The sequence below is a fragment of the Herpailurus yagouaroundi genome, unplaced genomic scaffold, assembly GCF_014898765.1.
Source record: "Herpailurus yagouaroundi ecotype Mexico unplaced genomic scaffold, PumYag 184, whole genome shotgun sequence".
In the NCBI taxonomy this organism is placed as follows: domain Eukaryota; kingdom Metazoa; phylum Chordata; class Mammalia; order Carnivora; family Felidae; genus Herpailurus; species Herpailurus yagouaroundi.
In genome coordinates, this window is record NW_024412415.1 from 4,179,069 (window position 1) to 4,197,081 (window position 18,013).

An 18,013-nucleotide genomic window follows, 5' to 3' on the forward strand; every position below is an offset into this window, starting at 1 on the left:
TATTTAGACTCAGATTAAATTTAAATTCAAAGTGCTTAACTCCGAATATGGAAATTGCTCAATTCATCAAATAGTTTTTTTTTAATGCCACTTTGGATTTAGTTTAAATATTTCCTTCAATATAATCAATGAGCCACAAGTTTATTAGTTTTTTCCTTAAAGTCGGTGGTGCTCAGGAATTTGAGACTGTTTTAACTGTTACAGTTGTAGTGGAACTTGTTCTTCCAAGAAAACTGAAGGTTAATGATTTTTGTCATATTGAGACTAAGACTTAACAATTGCTACAGTTGGCCTTTGTTGAGGTGGGGTTCTTTTTTCTCTGGGCCTTTTGAGGTATTCAGAATAGGTGACAATAGCATGCAGTTGAGAACATATGTAGAGAGACCCCTGTGGCTTATTGGAAAAAGTTGCTCCGTGCTGGTTGGGTGTTTGGAAAAAAAAATACAACCAGAGTTCTTTTATGTTCTGCTAGTTAATGAATGCATGAATGTCAAAATGGGCCAATGGCCCATTCAGGGGGCAAAGCCTTAGCAGCCCCCTTCTTTAAGAACACATCCTGAGATGCAAAATACATTTGCTTAACAAATTAAAATAATGAGATAATTCAATTAGCTTCTTTTTAAAAAAAGAAAGAAAAAAGGGTACATCGGGGATTATTGTAATACAAGAACAGGTCATACCGCACAAAAGAGAACAAACCAGTTTGAAATAATGTTAAAGAGACTAATAATGGAGGAATGCACACTGAATCATGCACTTGTGAAGAAATTTACATGAAATAATAATTTAGACTACATCTATTTTCAGTGAGCTAGAGCCAACATTTCACTTTGAAAGTTGAAATTAATTAAATGACAGAAAAATATAGTGGGCATCTCTATTTCCAAGGACTTCCTCATGCCTGTTAGTGCATGTAAGAAAAGAAGTCTAAATTAACATGTCGCTAGTTAGGGGTCTCTATTCTTGGTTTCTGAGCTCGGAATTATAGCTGAGTAAATCTTTCAGCTCATTAAAGATTGGAAAGTAAAAGTTTTACAGGACCATCCTCATCAAAGCTACTGAACCTCTTCTCTGCAGTTGGGGTAAAATCTGGATGAAGAGGGAAAATTTGTTCAAAGAGAAAGCCGAGGAGAATTTCCTTATGATACAAGGGAGGTGCAGGAAAGGCAAGGGAGGGGAGCAGAGAGAACGACTGGGAGACAAAGCCATTGGGAGAAACTAATGAAAGGGGCATGTTGTGAAAGAAGGTCATGGGGAGGAGGGAGAAAAATAGAGCACTTCGCAGAGAGTAAAAAGAAAGGGGATGATCTGAGACTGGGACAGATCAGTGTTCTGGCTACGTGCTCCAGAGCTGAACCAAGAGCTGTGGATGCAGGAATGGAGGCCGCAGTGTGGAGACCCTGCACTGTGTCCCTCTCGCTTGAAAACTGGGGACACGTAAGGTCCGGAGAACTTAATGGACTCACTGAGGTTCAGCTAGCACAGAGGAGAGCTGAACTCAAAATGCGGGTTTCCTGACTGCTTGGCTGAGGCTATTTGATTCTTTTCTCCCTGCTGCAAAGACATTCGTTAAAATTTTCAGTTGGCTGGAGAGTTCTGCACAAAGTCTTGAGTTCCTTTAACTAGATGAAAGCACTCTCAGTGTGGGGACAAGGTCTTGTGGTCGGTCTGTAGCCCCCTGCACAGCCAAGCCACCAGGGGTGCCCAGCAATCCCTGGCCACCCACAATTTTCCACCAGTGGCCACACTGCATGGTGGGCTCAGTTCAGGACAGGGAGGTGGGAGGCAAGGTATCGACAGGACAAAGCAGGAGGTCCAGCAAGAGCTGTGGACACAGCGTTGGAGTTTCAAGGCACAGAATATAGGTGGTGAAGGAGACAGTCGGCTTGAAGAGAAAGGTGCCAAATCTTCTCTACTCGGAAAGGCTGGGGGAGCAGGAAGTTTTAAAAACAAAGAGAACAGCACTTTGCTTCTCCATATTTCCTCCCCCTCTGATGCTGGGTATACTGATGGCAGAGGTTGTGTGAGATTTATATGCCACTGGTAGAGGGGATAATGATTTTAGCAAAGTCTTCAGAGTGCTGTGGGAAAAGCACAGCGCGGGGGACAAGCAAGGTTGGGTTCTGGTGGCAGGCTGACCTTGAGTTAATCACTTCCCTCTCTGGGCCTCAGTTTCCTCACTGGTAAACACAGCAGCTGAATTCTCGCAGGTTCTGCTGTTCTGTGGTGTTGACTTTGACTACTGAGGAGCTGCAAATAACATGGAGAGGCCTGCTTGTAAAGCAGTTGTTGAAATCTTTATTTTCGGCCAGGAGGGGCTGGGCATGAAGGAAGACGGAGGGAGGAAACCAAACAGGTGAGCTAGTGGGGAGCAAGCTGTTTGCCTGCCATCCATGTGCTCCTGCCCTGCCTTTCTAACTTGCTACTCTAACCAAACAACCCTTCAGTTAAAAATGAGAAACCCCTCCCCTCACACTCACTCGACTTCCAAATTAAAAACATTTTACAGGTTAGTAAATCTCCAGCTGAGGTGATGTAGCAAAGAACAGCTGTGAAGTAATTTTGATAATGATGAGAATAATAGCCGCATGGCAAGGTTCAGGGCTTTGCTGTTGCAGCTTCAGTGCTCCTGAATAGATAAAAGTGATTAAATACTCCTGATTATCCCTGACCAATATGTAATGGATTTACAGCCCTTTCAATTAGTCAGTATTTGCTTAGGACTCATTATTTTGTCTTTGGTTAAGTAATCAGCCCAGAGACTGCATGTTCTGTCTAATTCCTCTGAGCCGAGTCAGTGCAGGGCCCTGACCTTTGAAATGGCCATGGCTGCAAGGCAAGAATAACCACTACCACGGCAGCCTCGTTGGTTCTCCCTTCTAATCCTGACACCACGGGCCAGATCGATACACCTTAGTTTGCTACTAATGTCCTTACATCAAAATGGCCGATTTAGGAATGTGAATTTATCTCTCCCCCCTCCCTGCCGCCACTCCACCCCTTGCCCTTTGTAGCCCAGCTGGAAGAGCAGATCAGCAGTCACCACCATAAATAAAAGTGGAACCTTGTCCTGGACCCATGACACTGTAACTAATGTCATTCAGCATGGCAACACACAAGTTAGAGAATCAAAGAAGACCTTCGGTTTTCAATGCGCTACTCTATATTTAAGCATTTACCTAAATAGAATGGCCTGAAAACAATATCATAGCAAGACACTGCCTCTGACGTCTTTACCACTTTCCCAGAATCTCCAAACGAACAGTAAAACAGGAGTGCCTAGTTCCCTTGTAAAAATACATCGTGATTTTTTTGTCATGAGAGTCTTAGAGTCAATAGTGCACAGGGACACGTAAAACCCACTGCAGACAGGAGGACAGAGATAAACTGTTACTTTAAAAACGTTGCATGGTTGATCTCTTCCCAGAAGGGAATAGGGTTAGCTTCTAAGAAAAGGGACTTGAAGAGCTAAAAAAGAATCCTTAACCTCCACCTTACAAACAAAGGCTCTGGAGCACCTATAGCCCTTCTGTGTTTGTCACAATAAACACGTGCCATGTTTGCAAGCTGCTCCAACGATTACACTTGCACCTGATACCATGAGCTTGGACATGCATGTGGCAAGGTGCTTTTTTTTTTTTTTTTTTTTTTTTTTTTTGCCTCCTAGAGGAGATGGCTTTCGTTAAGACTGTAATCAGCGGTGTGCATGGGTTTGTGAGCTCCTTACAGCCATTTCCCTTGTCTGCAGTTGCCGTATCTGAAGCTGCCCTCACACCTTGTAGCATAAATAACAGGTTTGCTCACATATACTGTTGAGGGCCCTAGACCATATTGAATAAGGTCTGTGCCTGGCTTAGGAAAACCAAAATCTCCTCCTTTCTAGAGGCTGTTCTTTGGATAGTGAAGGCTGACAAAATCTTAGCTGCTCTGTTAGTCATCAGATTTCAAGAAAGGGAAAATAGGCACCTGATTTTTAAAAAATCTGTATCAACCTGTAAAGTTTGCTAGGAGAAGGCAAAGCAAGCAAAAACGCTTTCATCTTGACTTACTGTGAGATGCTGGAACAGCCATGCTCTCATGATATTTGTTGCTACTTTGGGGAAAATGCCTCTTTTCTTCTGACGTTTTTTGTCCTTGTCTGGATCATCATCGTCACCTGTGCCAGGTGAGGCTACACTGTTGTCTAAACCATCCCCTGGCAGAAAAAAAAGAAAAAGAAGAAAAAACACATTAGAGGCAACACAGAAAGGGTGCCAACAACAATGTGCAGCTGATGATGAGCTCAGCTCAGCTTGTTGAAAGAAATCCATTAAGCGGGTATATTCTCTTTCATTAAAGTATAATTGGAGACACAAATATGTAAAAGACAAAATTAAACCAGGCCTCTTCAAATGTTAATTTTGTGTGTCTCACACTCGCCCATATCATTAATTCAATTATAATTGTGCGCTTGACACAGTGCAGTAGCTCTTTGTCAATTATGGAATCCAATGTGGGAAAACCGCCATCAGAAAACCCATTCGGTGAAAATCCACTCCCATGCCCATAGTGAACACATACTGTAGGGTAATCAAGTTAAATGTTCTGTAGTCTATATATTCCAGGCTGCCTGCATAGGTGACAGTAACTGTGTCACTGTTCATTGCACATAACACACTGCCTGCTCAGCCCCTCCTAGAACTGTCACCTCCTAAGCACGCACATTCACACACTCCTCAGATGACCCTGCATTCGGCATTTGCATGGCATGAAAACTTTTAGCTCTCTGCACCACTGATCATGATCATTATCATTTACACACACACACACACACACACACACACACACACACACACGAAGGTAGGGTGCTCACTTAATCAGAAGTTTCTATCAACATCTTTCTCTTCTGTGCTTTTCTCCGGCATTAATTGTGCATTAGCAAAAATCATTTACTTTTAACAGTCATAGTTATTTTTTCTTGCCCTCCAGCAAAAATGCCTTGAAAGCCTGCCTGGAGGGCATCTAAATTATGTATCTGAAAAACTCTTCTGGCAAGGCATTGCAGGACCCCTACTTTCTTAAAATTCATACGAGCACGTCTTCCTGTTTTTGGGAAGGCATCAATCAAGAGCAGCAATATATGCCATATCCCTACATTAATATTTGAACTAATAACTTTAAAAAAAGGAAAGAAACAAGATCCGACTTGTGGCATAATCAAATGCAAAATAAATGAAGAATACGGGGACAGCGCTGGGGCTTTATAGATGGCTGTGTTTTCCTTGCACATCATTAGCCTGGAGCCACACGAAAGAGGAAAACAGAGAAGTGGAGAGTTTATGCTCCCTGCTGGTGTTTAAGAAGCTGGGGTCCTGGAAGGACATCTGGGAATTGCACTGAGATGGGGGTTTTTGTAATTTAAGAATAGACATTCATTAGCAGTAAATGCCATAAATCCCATGCTAAGTAAAAACCTTGTCCAAGAAAGCCTAAAACAATAAACTCTGTGCTCAATGTAGCCTGAGCTAGACGTTCCGCAGCTTCCCGGGGAATGTTATAGATCCACCAACTCATTCCCAGACCTGTTCCTTCCTCTTGGACTGGGCCACACCAGCACGTCCTGCCCACTGGGCCCCTCCCCTTCTAACTTCTGGGTCTGCTCCGTGGGCTTCCCTGTACCTGTTCTTTTCCTTCCTCACCAAAGAAAAAACAAAAACAAAAAAAAAAAACAAAAAAAAAAACCCCTTCAACCTTCTTTGACCAGAAAAGCAGAAAAGCCACAGCAAAGAGCTGGCAGATTAATTTTATTGACATTTCCATTTTCACTGCAATGTGATACCCTCCATCACATGGAAGAGATGACCCTCACTATTTACAGACTGACAGGCCACTTCATTACAACCACCCTGCCCCAAGGCAAAGCAGCTCCCTTCCATCTGCCCAAACACTAGAGCATGACCCCGAAGTTGCTGTTCTCTTTTTCTTTGCCGTCTGTTATGATAAAAAAAAAAAAAAAAAAAAAAAGTCAAAGGGACCCCAAATAGTCAAAGAACTAATCAGAGTACAAGGAAACAAAAGGCATTTGACTTTTGAATACTGAATATATGGAATCTAGTCTTCACCTACATCTGTCTTCATCTGCACACCCGTGTATACTAGGGGTCGCTTGCACAAGGAGACACACACACACACACACACACACACACACACACAAGCTTGAGCAGGGACACACGTACACGCTTTCCACCATGCCAAGGAACTGCTGCAAGGCAAATTCTCACCCACACTAATGGCTTCTGACTGCTCCTTGGCAACCCTAGCATTTTAACCTGGGTGGATGTGCTCTCCAAAATACAGACGCTGGAGCGATCTCATCAGCTGTTCATGTGACACAGATGGAGAGTGGCTATTAGGAGCCAGGCAGTGGGCCTTGGGGATCTGAGGTGCTGTTCTGTAGCCCGAGGCAATTTTGAAAAGCAGTACCCGGAGATGAGGAAAAAAAAACCCACACTGCAAGTCCAAGTTTGAAGTCAGTCAGTCTGTCTGTCTACCTACCGTGGATAAAGATATCTTTGTCTCTCAATGTAAAAATCTATGTGGGCTATCTGGATGTACACTGTGGATAATGTATGTATGGAATGGCTCTTCCTTCAATGTCTTCCAAATATAAAAACACACACTGTAAACAATGCCTGTGTGTATATATTTCTTCCTAAGCACATATGGTTTCTGTGTATATGTTTAAGCTGAAATTGTCAGGATTTTGTTAAAATCTCATTTAGCTTTTTTTGATAGATTTTTGAATATACTTATTTTAAAAGGTTAATGGCTTAATTGAAGGAAGTTCAACCAAAAAAAAAAAAAAAAAAAGGAAGAAAGAAAGAAAGAAAGAAAGGCATTTGTCTTTTTAACCCAATCAATGACCTTAAAAATGAGAGACGGAATTTCCACAGTGCATTTTCTCCTGTTTAAAAGCAAAGAGGGCTGGTAACACCTTCAAACTATCTAGCTAAAGAAAAAAAATATATAGCTAGATTGAGCATTCTTTGATGACTGAAACTGGAAAAAGGCAGGAGCATCACATGAATTTTAACATAAAGCAGTCCATTTTATGTATTGTAAAATATTTGAAATTGGATCCAGTGTTAACAAATAATTGTAAAGAAAAATGTGTCTGTTTTTATAATAAGTAGGTACTAGACATTAGATTTTTTAAATTAATATTAGTGTCGGGGGTGCCTGGGTGGCTCAGTTGGTTAAGTGTCTGACTTTGGTTCAGGTCATGATCTGGCGGTTCCTGGGTTCAAATCCCGTGTCGGGCTCTGTGCTGACAGCTCGGAGCTCAGAGCCTGAAGCCTGCTTTGGATTCTGTGTCTCCCTCTCTCTCTGCCCCTCCCCTGCTCACGGTCTGTCTCTTTCTGTCTCTCAATAATAAATAAACATTTTAGAAATAAATAAATAAAAATAATATTAGTGTCTATACTTCCTTAAAGAGCAGAATTTCCCTCTCCAAACAACACAATAAATAACATTTTTTTTTTTTTGCTCCAACGGACTGTGAACCAACTCCAGTGCGGAGGAATAAGAGCATAAAGAAACAGTTCGAAAGAAAACTGTGTGATCTGCAACCTAAAATAAAATTGTGCAGATGATGCCCGAGTTAGTAACTCTTAAAGTCAACATCATTTTCTTGTTTTAAGGCTGTGTGTAAGATAGTTGGCAATCCTTGGCACCTGTGCCACGAGTTTCTGTGCCGAAAAGGCTATATACACCAGCACAGATGTGTGAGTCAAAGGAGGTGTATGAGGTGATAGCGTCCATCTCAGCATCTGAAGTTAAGATTCAAAAGTGTGGAATCCTGAGGGCAGGAACTGTTTTTTGTTTATCTTTTTATCCTCAGAGCACACCTCTGTGTCTGACCTGGAGCAGGAACCCAGTGATTGTCTGTTGGGTGAGTGAACAGCTGAACTCACACATGAGCTTATTCGAGGACCCTCTCCTCTTTCTGACAATCCCAAACTGGGGCAAGTGCGCTCATTATAGTGCCTAAGGGGCTGGGTTGCCTGTGTGCACACAGCCACTTCTAACATGCCAGGAATGGTGCTTCTTAAAAGAACTCCGGGTGCATTGGGGCCTTTTTGAGGGGCTGAACCACCAGCCATCCCACTAGGATTGCCACCTCTCTGATTGTGAAAAACCACAGCAAAAAATAATGTAATTCTTCTTCTAAAAGGTTGCTAATCCCTTCTCTAAGGGCACAGTCTAAATCGGGGGCAAAGATACTCAAAAAGTGGTGCATTACTTCAATGTATTGTGGGTGACCATGGAAAGAAATATTTAAGGCCTATAGATAGACAACTCTGAGGTGGATTAAACCATCAGGGGAGATTGTTAAAAACACAGGTCTCTAGGCCTTATCCTATATTTATAGAATCAAAATATCCCAGGGCAGGGACAAGGAATTTATATTTTTAACAAGCTCCTTGGGTTTGTTTATACAACCAGCCTAGCATTGGTTCTCAAACTGGCTTTTGGAAGCCACTGAACTAGATGACCTTCTAATTTGAAAGAAAATGCAACCTGAAGGACAGGTAGGTAGTCACAAGTCTATTCTACTCCCATACATGGGGTCAGTGGTCATGGGGAGCAACTACAGTGTGGCCCAGGCCTTACTCACTACGGAAGAGTCACTATGTTCTCTATCACATCTACTGGCCAACAGAATGTAGCCCCATCCTGACCTTCTGGTGATGAGAGATAAAAAGGAAGAAAAAGCTCTAGAACACTGGCTCTCAGAATATGGACCGGCAGCTTTAGCACTGGCAAAGAAATGGTGAGCAATGCATATCCCTGGACCCTCCCAGACCTACTGAATTTGAGTCGCCGGGGTGGGGCCTAATGATCTGAATGTCACCAAGTGTTCCAAGTGATGTTAATGACCACCCAAGTGTAAGAAGCGCTGCTGAAGAACACATTGAAGACCCCCTAAACCTGCTACCCTTGGCAGTTGCTGTCTGAAGGCCTGACTCTAATCCCTGGGTCTTCTTCCTGTTTTAAGACTCTGAGGTATTTTGAGAGCATCTGTGGCTGGATTTACACCCAGGCTCTGGAGGAAATCACACATACTTTCCACAGCTGAGCATACTGTGCTCGGAACAGGGCACTGCTCTGGAAAGCAGCCCCAATCTACACCTACCTAAAGACCAATACTGAGACAGTTTATTAGTTGTAGGAAGCTAAATCCTGGGATATCCATGGTAATGGGTATCCAGGTATAGGCAAAATCCATATCCATAGCTGTGTATCCAGTGAATCCTCAGATGATTCTAAAGCAGAAATTCCCAATCCATACAACTGTAGGTCATAAAAACTATGCAGGCAAAAGGACATCACTTCCTTTCATTGGCACATTGTCTTATTCCATTTAGCCAAAAATCTATCTATATTTTAGGCATCCATTTCTTGGCTTGGAATAAAGCAATGATATCAACAGTGATGATGTGCCATGATGAGTCTGATATCACCAGGATGTGGCCCTCTTGCCCTATCAGAACTACAATGCAGCAACCAAGAAGGTCCATCGTCTTGTACCTTTCTACCTACTCCACTCCTCTCCATAAACAAAACAAAAACAAAACAAAACAAAACAAAACAAAACAAAACACAGACTTTTGCCAGTGAGAAAAATGAGGCCAGGAGTTTAGGTGGTGGCTCAAGATTCCACAGCTATGTGTGGTCTAGAATGAACTAGAATCCAGGTAACTTCAAGTCCAGTATTATGGCCACTGGTATTCTCACATTAATATTGTAAGTTATCTTTCACTTTTTAAAGCATTACTTCATTTGAACCCTGTTATCAGTGACAGATCTAAGCAAGGTTTGATCCCACAGGTAAAATTCTAAGTGCAGAGAAGAGATTAGATATAGGGCCCAGGAGTTGGGACTGAGCTAGAGTTGGTCTGGGCTAGTCCAGGTTCAAAGAGAAATGTACAAACTTTTCTCCCAAAAGTAAACCAGTGCCTGAAGGGCTCTGGATACACTCAGTAGAGCAACAGACTTTGGGATGCAGGATTTCTCCGAACAGGTTTCTTGTCATCCGAGTGGAGACACCAGACTGACCTTCAGGGCTTAGAGATGGCTACAAATATTTGAGAACTGACTGTCCACACAGTAAGGATCTCAGGAGCTCTGTGCAGTGCTATTAAACACTTCACAGAACTGTGATTAAGACAATATAGCCCCCTGCCTCAAAGTCACTTTTTTAAAGCTAGAATAAGATTGCTACGACATTTGCCGCAATGTCAATTGACAAACATCTAAAACTGACCTCTGAATCTTGTATCAGGACAAGTAAATACGCATGTTGGTTGGTAGCATTTGGAGCTCTTTTGAGTAAGTTGGTGATGCATTATTTAATTCTCCCTCCACCAAGTTTTAGACCAGGTTTCATAGTTAAATACATTCACACAAAATATATACTGTAAAAAAGAAAGACGTCTCATCTGAAAGAACATGGCTTCACACCCCCTATTTTGCTAAACAGAAATGCACTACGTTCATTATCATTTTCATTGTGTGCAATGGAAATCCACTAATTTCATATACACACACACACACACCCTTTCTAAACAATCTATTTCCAGGAATTAGGTATATTCATGAATACATAGATATTTATGTATGTGATCATAAACCTATATGTATATAAACTGTATTGTATCTTTTTCAAATAAATCACCAATTTGTACACAAGTGTCCAAATATATTTATAGATGAACTGCATACTTTGGCCTGTAATGATACACGTGTGCGTGCACACACACACACACACACACACACACATTTACAGAGTTCTTAAGATGGTGTTATTTAATGTTAAATAGAGTGGTCTCTTTTCTACCCATTTCTCTATCTCTAGAATACAGGCCCCTCTTCTTTATCAATACGGCTGTCGCATTCATTATCTTCATTATCACAAGTCCCTCTCATTGGGCACTTGCAGTGTTCCAATCCTCATGTAATTTTCACAGCAAATGAATGAAATAACTATTACCAATTCCATTTTACAGATAAGAGAACATAGATTCAGAGAAATTAAGTGACTTGTCAAAGGTCACATAGTTAGCATGTGGCCCAGCGTGCTAGTCGTCCAAAGCCCACACTCCCGTCTTCTATCCTCTCCCTCAACCTGCTCAGAGGACGAGAGAATGAAAAGGGAATCTTGCTTCTGGATAAGCACTCACTGCCCCAGAAACAAACTCCAAGGGTAAGGCCTTGTATATGTAACACTGATGTTCCAAGGGGACAGTGGGTGACAGCACATTTAAAATATAAATGGGGGCACTGGGTGGCTCAGTCAGTTAAGCGTCTGACTTTGGCTCAGGTCTTGATCTCATGGTCTGTGAGTTCGAGCCCCCTAGTGGGGCTCTGTGCTGACAGCCTGGTTGCGTGTCTCCCTCTCTCTCTGCCCCGCCCCTGCTCATACTCTTATCTCTCAAAAATGAAGGTTAAAAAAAAATTAAAAGTAAACGTGAACCACGAAACAAGCAGATGCATATTTTACCCAAACAGGTATAGCCATTATCTATAGATAGGATCGTTATTGATCCCTGTGGATGTAAATGTCAAATTAATTATAACTTTGAAATAGAAGCATCTGTGGAATTTCAAAGACTTCTCTGAGCCAAGGGATCATTCAAGATTCCACGCCTTCAGTCCTTTCCCCTTGGCTTGGGTTGTCCTTTCTCTTCATTTTTACTCCCCCTCCTTCCCAGTCTTGTCAAGGCAAACTCCTAGTCAGCCTCCACAACCCAATGAAAAAGGAACCTCTTTTGCAAAGCTTTCTCCAGTTCCCAAGACAGAGTTAGTACACTATGCTTTCTACTTCTTCAGCAGTTTGTTCTTGCCTGTTATATACACTTTGTCTTTTGCAATTTATATTTTCAGTCATTTCTCTGTCCTCCTTGACTGTGAACTTTCCCAAGGCAGGGGCTGTGTCATTTCTGATGCCCAAGCCCCGACACGGGGTAAACACTCAAATGTTACTGGAACAGACGCATGGGTAGCAAGATCCTTGAGACATCTTATTAGGACCCGATGAGAATGTAACCTTTGAGGAAACTATCCATGAAGGAGATCCCTTGGCTCTGGTAACTTGTTCTAGGAGCCACCATGCCTTGGGCTCCATCATTCCCTGTGAGCACTGGGTATCATGGTATCGTGCCCAGTGTTTTACTGTTTGCATAGGTGTGTGGTCCTCCTCAGAGATGCTCCTTACGTGTCTGAGACATGCGTCAGCTACTATTTATGAAAACTCCATCTCACACTTGCCCTATTCCAAACGGGAAGAGGGAGTGCTGGGAGATAGCAGGCTGTGCACTGCCCAGGCTGTTCAGATTACTCAGAGCGTTACCGCTAAAGATGAAGTATTAGGTAGCTGTGGAACTGTAACACACAGTACTTTGTGAACCCATTCCCTATGGTCATTCCTTTATTTTTTTTCTCTCAATATAATACTGTGGAAACAGGATTAAAATATTCGGAGAGGCACAAAGTTATTTTCTTTTGGGGACTACCTTCCAGGAGTTTAATTTAGGACATCCCACTGAGAAACCTGCATCAGGGTTTCAAATGAGGTGAAGAAGAAGAAGAAAAAGAAAGAGAAGGAGGAGGAGAAGGAGGAGGAGGAGGAGGAGGAAGAAAAGCTGCCTTTGCCTAGTTCTGTTCTCGATGAAAGCCCTGCAAACCTCGCTTTCCAAGAACCATCCACAAAGTCTATCTTTTCGCACATGCCATTTACCTTTTTTCACGTCAGATCAGGTTGGGGGAAGGGAAAGCTGAAGACCCAGAAATGTGGGGAGGGTAAGGGGCCAGAGGTGGGGTGAGGGGCCAGTAGTGAGACCTGCTAATTACTGATCTCTTTTACTCTCCTGCTGTGCTTAACTGTCTGGACACGTTAAAGTGAAATTTTTCTGTGATTTTTCAAGTGACTAGTTCATGGCCCACTAGCATGGAGGGAAGGAGAAGAGATGAAATGCTTTCGTTTACATGCAACATTTACTAACTGTGTGGGTTTCTGACATTAAAGAGAGGACAGTGACCCAGGCCACCTTTTTCACACTCAAAAGAGCACTGAAAAAACAAGTCTTCATCGGCTTACCTCAGGCTTCCCTGGTCCTGAACACCCTCCCCCCGGGGTTGGAGCAGAAAGGGGAAAACAGAGGGGATTTTATGCTCCTTTCTCTTCAACTTTTCAGGCGGTATAAGCAGCATTTAGCAAATTCAGCCCCAAATGGCTCCAAATGCTCAGAGCTGCAGGGGCTCCTTCTTTGTTATCCTCCCTCTATTTACACAGGATTTATGCAGGCTCTCCACTGAAGAGACCTAAAGCACTTCCATTCTCACCGGCTCTCCCCCGCTTGTGGCCCCGGCGGCTTCACCCAGGCCTGCCCCGGGGGATTTCTGTACCCTGGAGAAGGCCACAAACTGCTCCCTAACTGGGTGATCCGGAGCCGACCGGGTGGTGGGGGCAGCTGCGGCGCGGGGGCCTGTGAACAGGAGCTCACCTTCCAGCAGAGGACCGAAAACCCAGCCAAGGCTGTGCAAACGCGTGTCCAGAGACAAACAACATGCACTTTAAAATATGCATCTATACGATATAATGCAAAGTGGTGGGTGAAAAAAAAAATTCAGACTGCAGCTTGGATGAAAACCACTTCACCCACTGGTTGGAAAAATAAAGTGTAAAAACAGACAGATGGACACATATGTAAATGTGGCTGTGTTTTAGGCTTTAGCTGGCAACGTGAGTGTCGTAGTATAGTTTTGCACGCCTGTATTTTCCATATCATGTTGAATCCTGTTAACTGTTGAACAGAAACATCCTCATACTGGTCCTTGACCAAATCAGTCCCCTCAATTTACCCGTCAGGAGCCATAAAATGGCTTTGTTTATTGACTGGAACCCTCTAATCCTTGAGAGAGCATAAGTGAAAGAAAGCTTCCAATAGTCTTTGCCTATGCTTCACTTAAGTTGGTTCCCCTCGTTCGAAATATGTAACTTCACTTGAAATTTTTTGAAATGTTTCAAGAAAGGACATTTATTCTCCTAACTTTCCATAGAATTCTCTAACGGATATTGACTGAACCCGGTAAGAAAGTATATTCTTTTGCCATTATAATTCAGCAGATTGCTTAATCTCTGCGGTAGAGCATACAAGAATGTACTTTTTACTCAGTTACCGGACAAGCACATATAAAAATACAGAGTAGGTTCTGAAGTTATTCACAGTACATCGTAATAAAGCTCTTCTGGGCACTCTAATGATTCATTTTTAGTGATCTCTCCAATGCCCTTTCCCACAGTGAACACTCAGATTTTATTAAGGTGGAAAGCAGGGACAAATGTCCACTCGAGTCCCAGCTCTCAAATTTGAGTCTCCTTGCACTAACTACCTACAGCTAAAGCTTTTCTAATGTTCTGTTCACCTCCCTGGAGTGGTGTTTCAGCTAACAGAGTCCACAATCTTTCAGCCCTGAACACACAAGGCTGCCATCTTCAAGTCATCCTGGGAATGTGCCAGATACCATCATCTCCCTCCTGCCGTACAAAGAACCAGAAAGAGAGACCAAGAGAAGACCAAGCTGATCATGTTACCGAGAGCCCAGAATGCGCCTCTCAGAAGGTTAATCTTTGAACCAGTAAATGTTATAATTAGGAGCCTTGAAGTCGGGCTGAGGCTGGCCACTGAAAGAGAGACCCTAAAAGAGAAAGTATGAACGGAACACATTTCTTTCACCTAACGGTTGACACAAAGGTCATGATTTTTATGGGAAATGGCACAAAAATGAGTTGTTATGATATATGACTCCCTTTCCCACATCTCCTACAAAAGAAAAAGGGTGTCTGGGGAGAGATGTCTTCCCAATTTCACTTAGCTATGTTTCAGTACAAATTGTGAAAATTATGCAAATAGCTATTTTGGCACCTTTGCTAGAGGAAAACATTATTAAATTATGCTCTAAGTATTTTGTCTGCGTTAGTAATTACTCTCATGTAACTGTAAATATAAATAGCTGTTATTCTGTTTAAATTTTTAATCATGCAAAATATTGTCACACAAAATGTCCTTCTGTTGCAGTCTAACTGGGATTTTCTTTTTTAAAATATCCATATTTAACTGAAGTGGACTATTTTTAGCATTGTAAAGTGTTTTCGTAAAGATAGCTGGCTAACATCTCTGAATCAACAGGTCTTTCAAGGAAAGATACGGCCTTTGTATTTGCGAAAAGCGTTTCCTACGAAAGGCCTTTTAGGTAAAACACACGTTCAACATTTTATACTAAAACTAGAATATAGTTGGTCTGCTTCCAAGGATGTATTGACCACATCAAGCCTGTATTTTCAGTACATGCCGCTAATATCCTCATCTTACCATTAACTATAGGATTTTGTCTCTAATGGTCTCTTTTAGCATACTTTAATATGAACTGAAATGGTAAATATCAACCAGTAATAAAATCTGGTAGGAGGAATAACAAAAAACATAATTTTACGTGGCAGAAGTGATTTCATTCCATTTTTAGGATCCGTACGCCAATATCTCATTTGCTGTCCAAGAGAAAAATAGGGACAACGCGTTTTTCTGATGTCAAACAGTTGATCAATTTGAATTCTTACTCTGCTCTCTGTGAATTTCTATCAGCAGACACTATTTTCAAACAGCCGGACAACCAAAACAAAAGGACTGATTATTTCCCACTTTCGTGATTATTATAAAATGAAAACAGAATATTTTAATAAAAGTGCAACTTTGCAACTGATATTGTTAACGCAAAAAGAAATTCTTTACCTTAAGAGAAAAGAGAGCCATCTAGGTAATAATAGCAGTAATAATAATAATGCTCGCTGAGACCACTAGATTCAGATACCTATCAACACTCCCTCTGGGATATTTTTAGGAAGCCAGTCATAGCTACATATAGAAAAAAGAACAATAGTACCTATGAAGTTGATAGCTGGCGTTAGGTGAATACTTTTCAAATCATCAACACATCAGAATTGGAGAATATTTGTTAATTATTTTTAAATTGCATTTTTATTTTTCAAAGAATATTTTCACACATCTTTGGATTTTTGCTTAAGAAGTTTACAAACTAAATTACTAACATTTAAAAAGTAGCTCCTGTCCATTTAGGCATTCCACTTATTTTGATTTGATGGTTTTAAATAAATCTATTACTATGATTTGAGAACAAGCAGATAAGTTTTTGTAATGTAGTGCAGGGATCTACCACATATATGTAATAGCCCTAAAGGAAATAAATAATATGCCTGCTTAATAAAAATAATCTAAAATAGTATGAATTGATTATTTTTCATATAGCCTATGTACCAAAGAACTACAGACACAGGGTCCTTTAAAAGTGTACTAAAATAAAATAAAATATCTTTTTAAAGTAGGCTCCACACCCATTGTGGGGCTTGAACCCATGACTCTGAGATTAAAAGTCACATGCTCTACCAACTGAGCCAGCCATGCGCCCCTAAAAGTATACTTTGAATGGAGAATGACTACTACCGGGTATGGGGTTTCTTCAAGGGTGATAAAAATGTTCTAAAATTGGTCATGGTGATATTTGCACAGCTCTATGAATGTAAATTATATAGTATGTGAATTATATCTCAATAAAGGTCTTTTTTAAAAAGAACACATTTTTACCCCCTTATACAAAAAAAGCATGCCGCAAAAGATATACAATCCTCGCAACAGAGTTTTGAAGGTGTCATATATGTTTCTGAATTACTTTAAAACAATGTGATTTTAAGGCTACTTACTGATGTCTTCTCAGCACCTTGCACGTGGACAAATGTATGTACTCAAAGACACTCGGGGTGAATTTTATACTGTTTATGTTTCAAAGATATCCTTTAATGGAAAGTCAATTGATCTTTTTTTGTAATTTAAAAAAAATTAAGTTTTATGTATTTTGAGAGAGAGGGAGGGAGGGAGGAAGGGAGACAGGGAGGGAGAAAGAAAGAGAGTGCACACGCACAAGCAGGAGGGGGGCAGAGAGACAGAATCCCAAGCAAACTCCACACTGTGCACACAAAGCCTGATGTGGGGCTCGATCCCACGAACCATGAGATCATCTCATGAGCTGAAATCAAGAGTCAGACGCTTAACTGATTAAGCCACCTCGGTGCCCTAGAAAGTTGATTGATATTTATACTGAAACTAACCCTCTATACTGAAATTAACTACTCTCAATCCATTGCATTATAGCACAACCCTAGCTCAAATTATTTACCTCTTTCAAAGCTTACTTTAACTAGCAGCATAACTCCAGATGACTTACGCACATATACACCATTCCTACATTTCTTTCACATTTGTTCTACATAAACTTCTTCAAGTCAGGAAACCACATTTTTTAGTTTTTTCATATTATTCTTAGAACTTGGGAGTATGGTACGTGTCTAACCTTTTATTGAATGAATGGATGCCTTTCCAATCCCTTGGAATATGCTGTATTCTTTGTAAGTTTATATCTAAAACTTGGAAGTAGAAACTACTTAGCATATTGGTCTCTAAGAGTTGAAAACTGCCCATAGAGTTGATGTTTCATAAATTTCTTTTCTTTTGTAAAAAAATTTTTTAAATTTCCTTTTTTTGTTGTTTTTAAGTAATCTCTACACCCAACATGGGGCTCGAACTCCTGACCCTGAGTTCAAGAGTCACATGTTCTACTGACTGAGCCGGCCAGGTGCCCTGATGTTTTATAAATTTCAAAGGCACTAACTTGTAAGAAATGCTGTCTGGAAGAAGCAACTTTACTGAAATAAACAATTTTTTTTTTAATTTTTTTTTCAACGTTTATTTATTTTTGGGACAGAGAGAGACAGAGCATGAACGGGGGAGGGGCAGAGAGAGAGGGAGACACAGAATCGGAAACAGGCTCCAGGCTTCGAGCCATCAGCCCAGAGCCTGACGCGGGGCTCGAACTCACGGACCGCGAGATCGTGACCTGACTG

At 41.4% G+C, this 18,013-nt stretch overlaps 1 protein-coding gene across 8 annotated transcripts in view; it reads right to left on the reverse strand.

The window, feature by feature from the left end:
• Positions 1 to 18,013, reverse strand: part of MEIS2 (Meis homeobox 2) — a 210,221-nt gene that overhangs the window by 141,796 nt on the left and 50,412 nt on the right. For all 8 annotated transcript variants that reach the window (XM_040492236.1, XM_040492238.1, XM_040492237.1 and 5 more), the window contains one exon: positions 4,050 to 4,195. In XM_040492236.1, the coding sequence (XP_040348170.1) occupies positions 4,050 to 4,195 (146 nt within the window). The remainder of the gene's footprint in view (positions 1 to 4,049; positions 4,196 to 18,013) is intronic.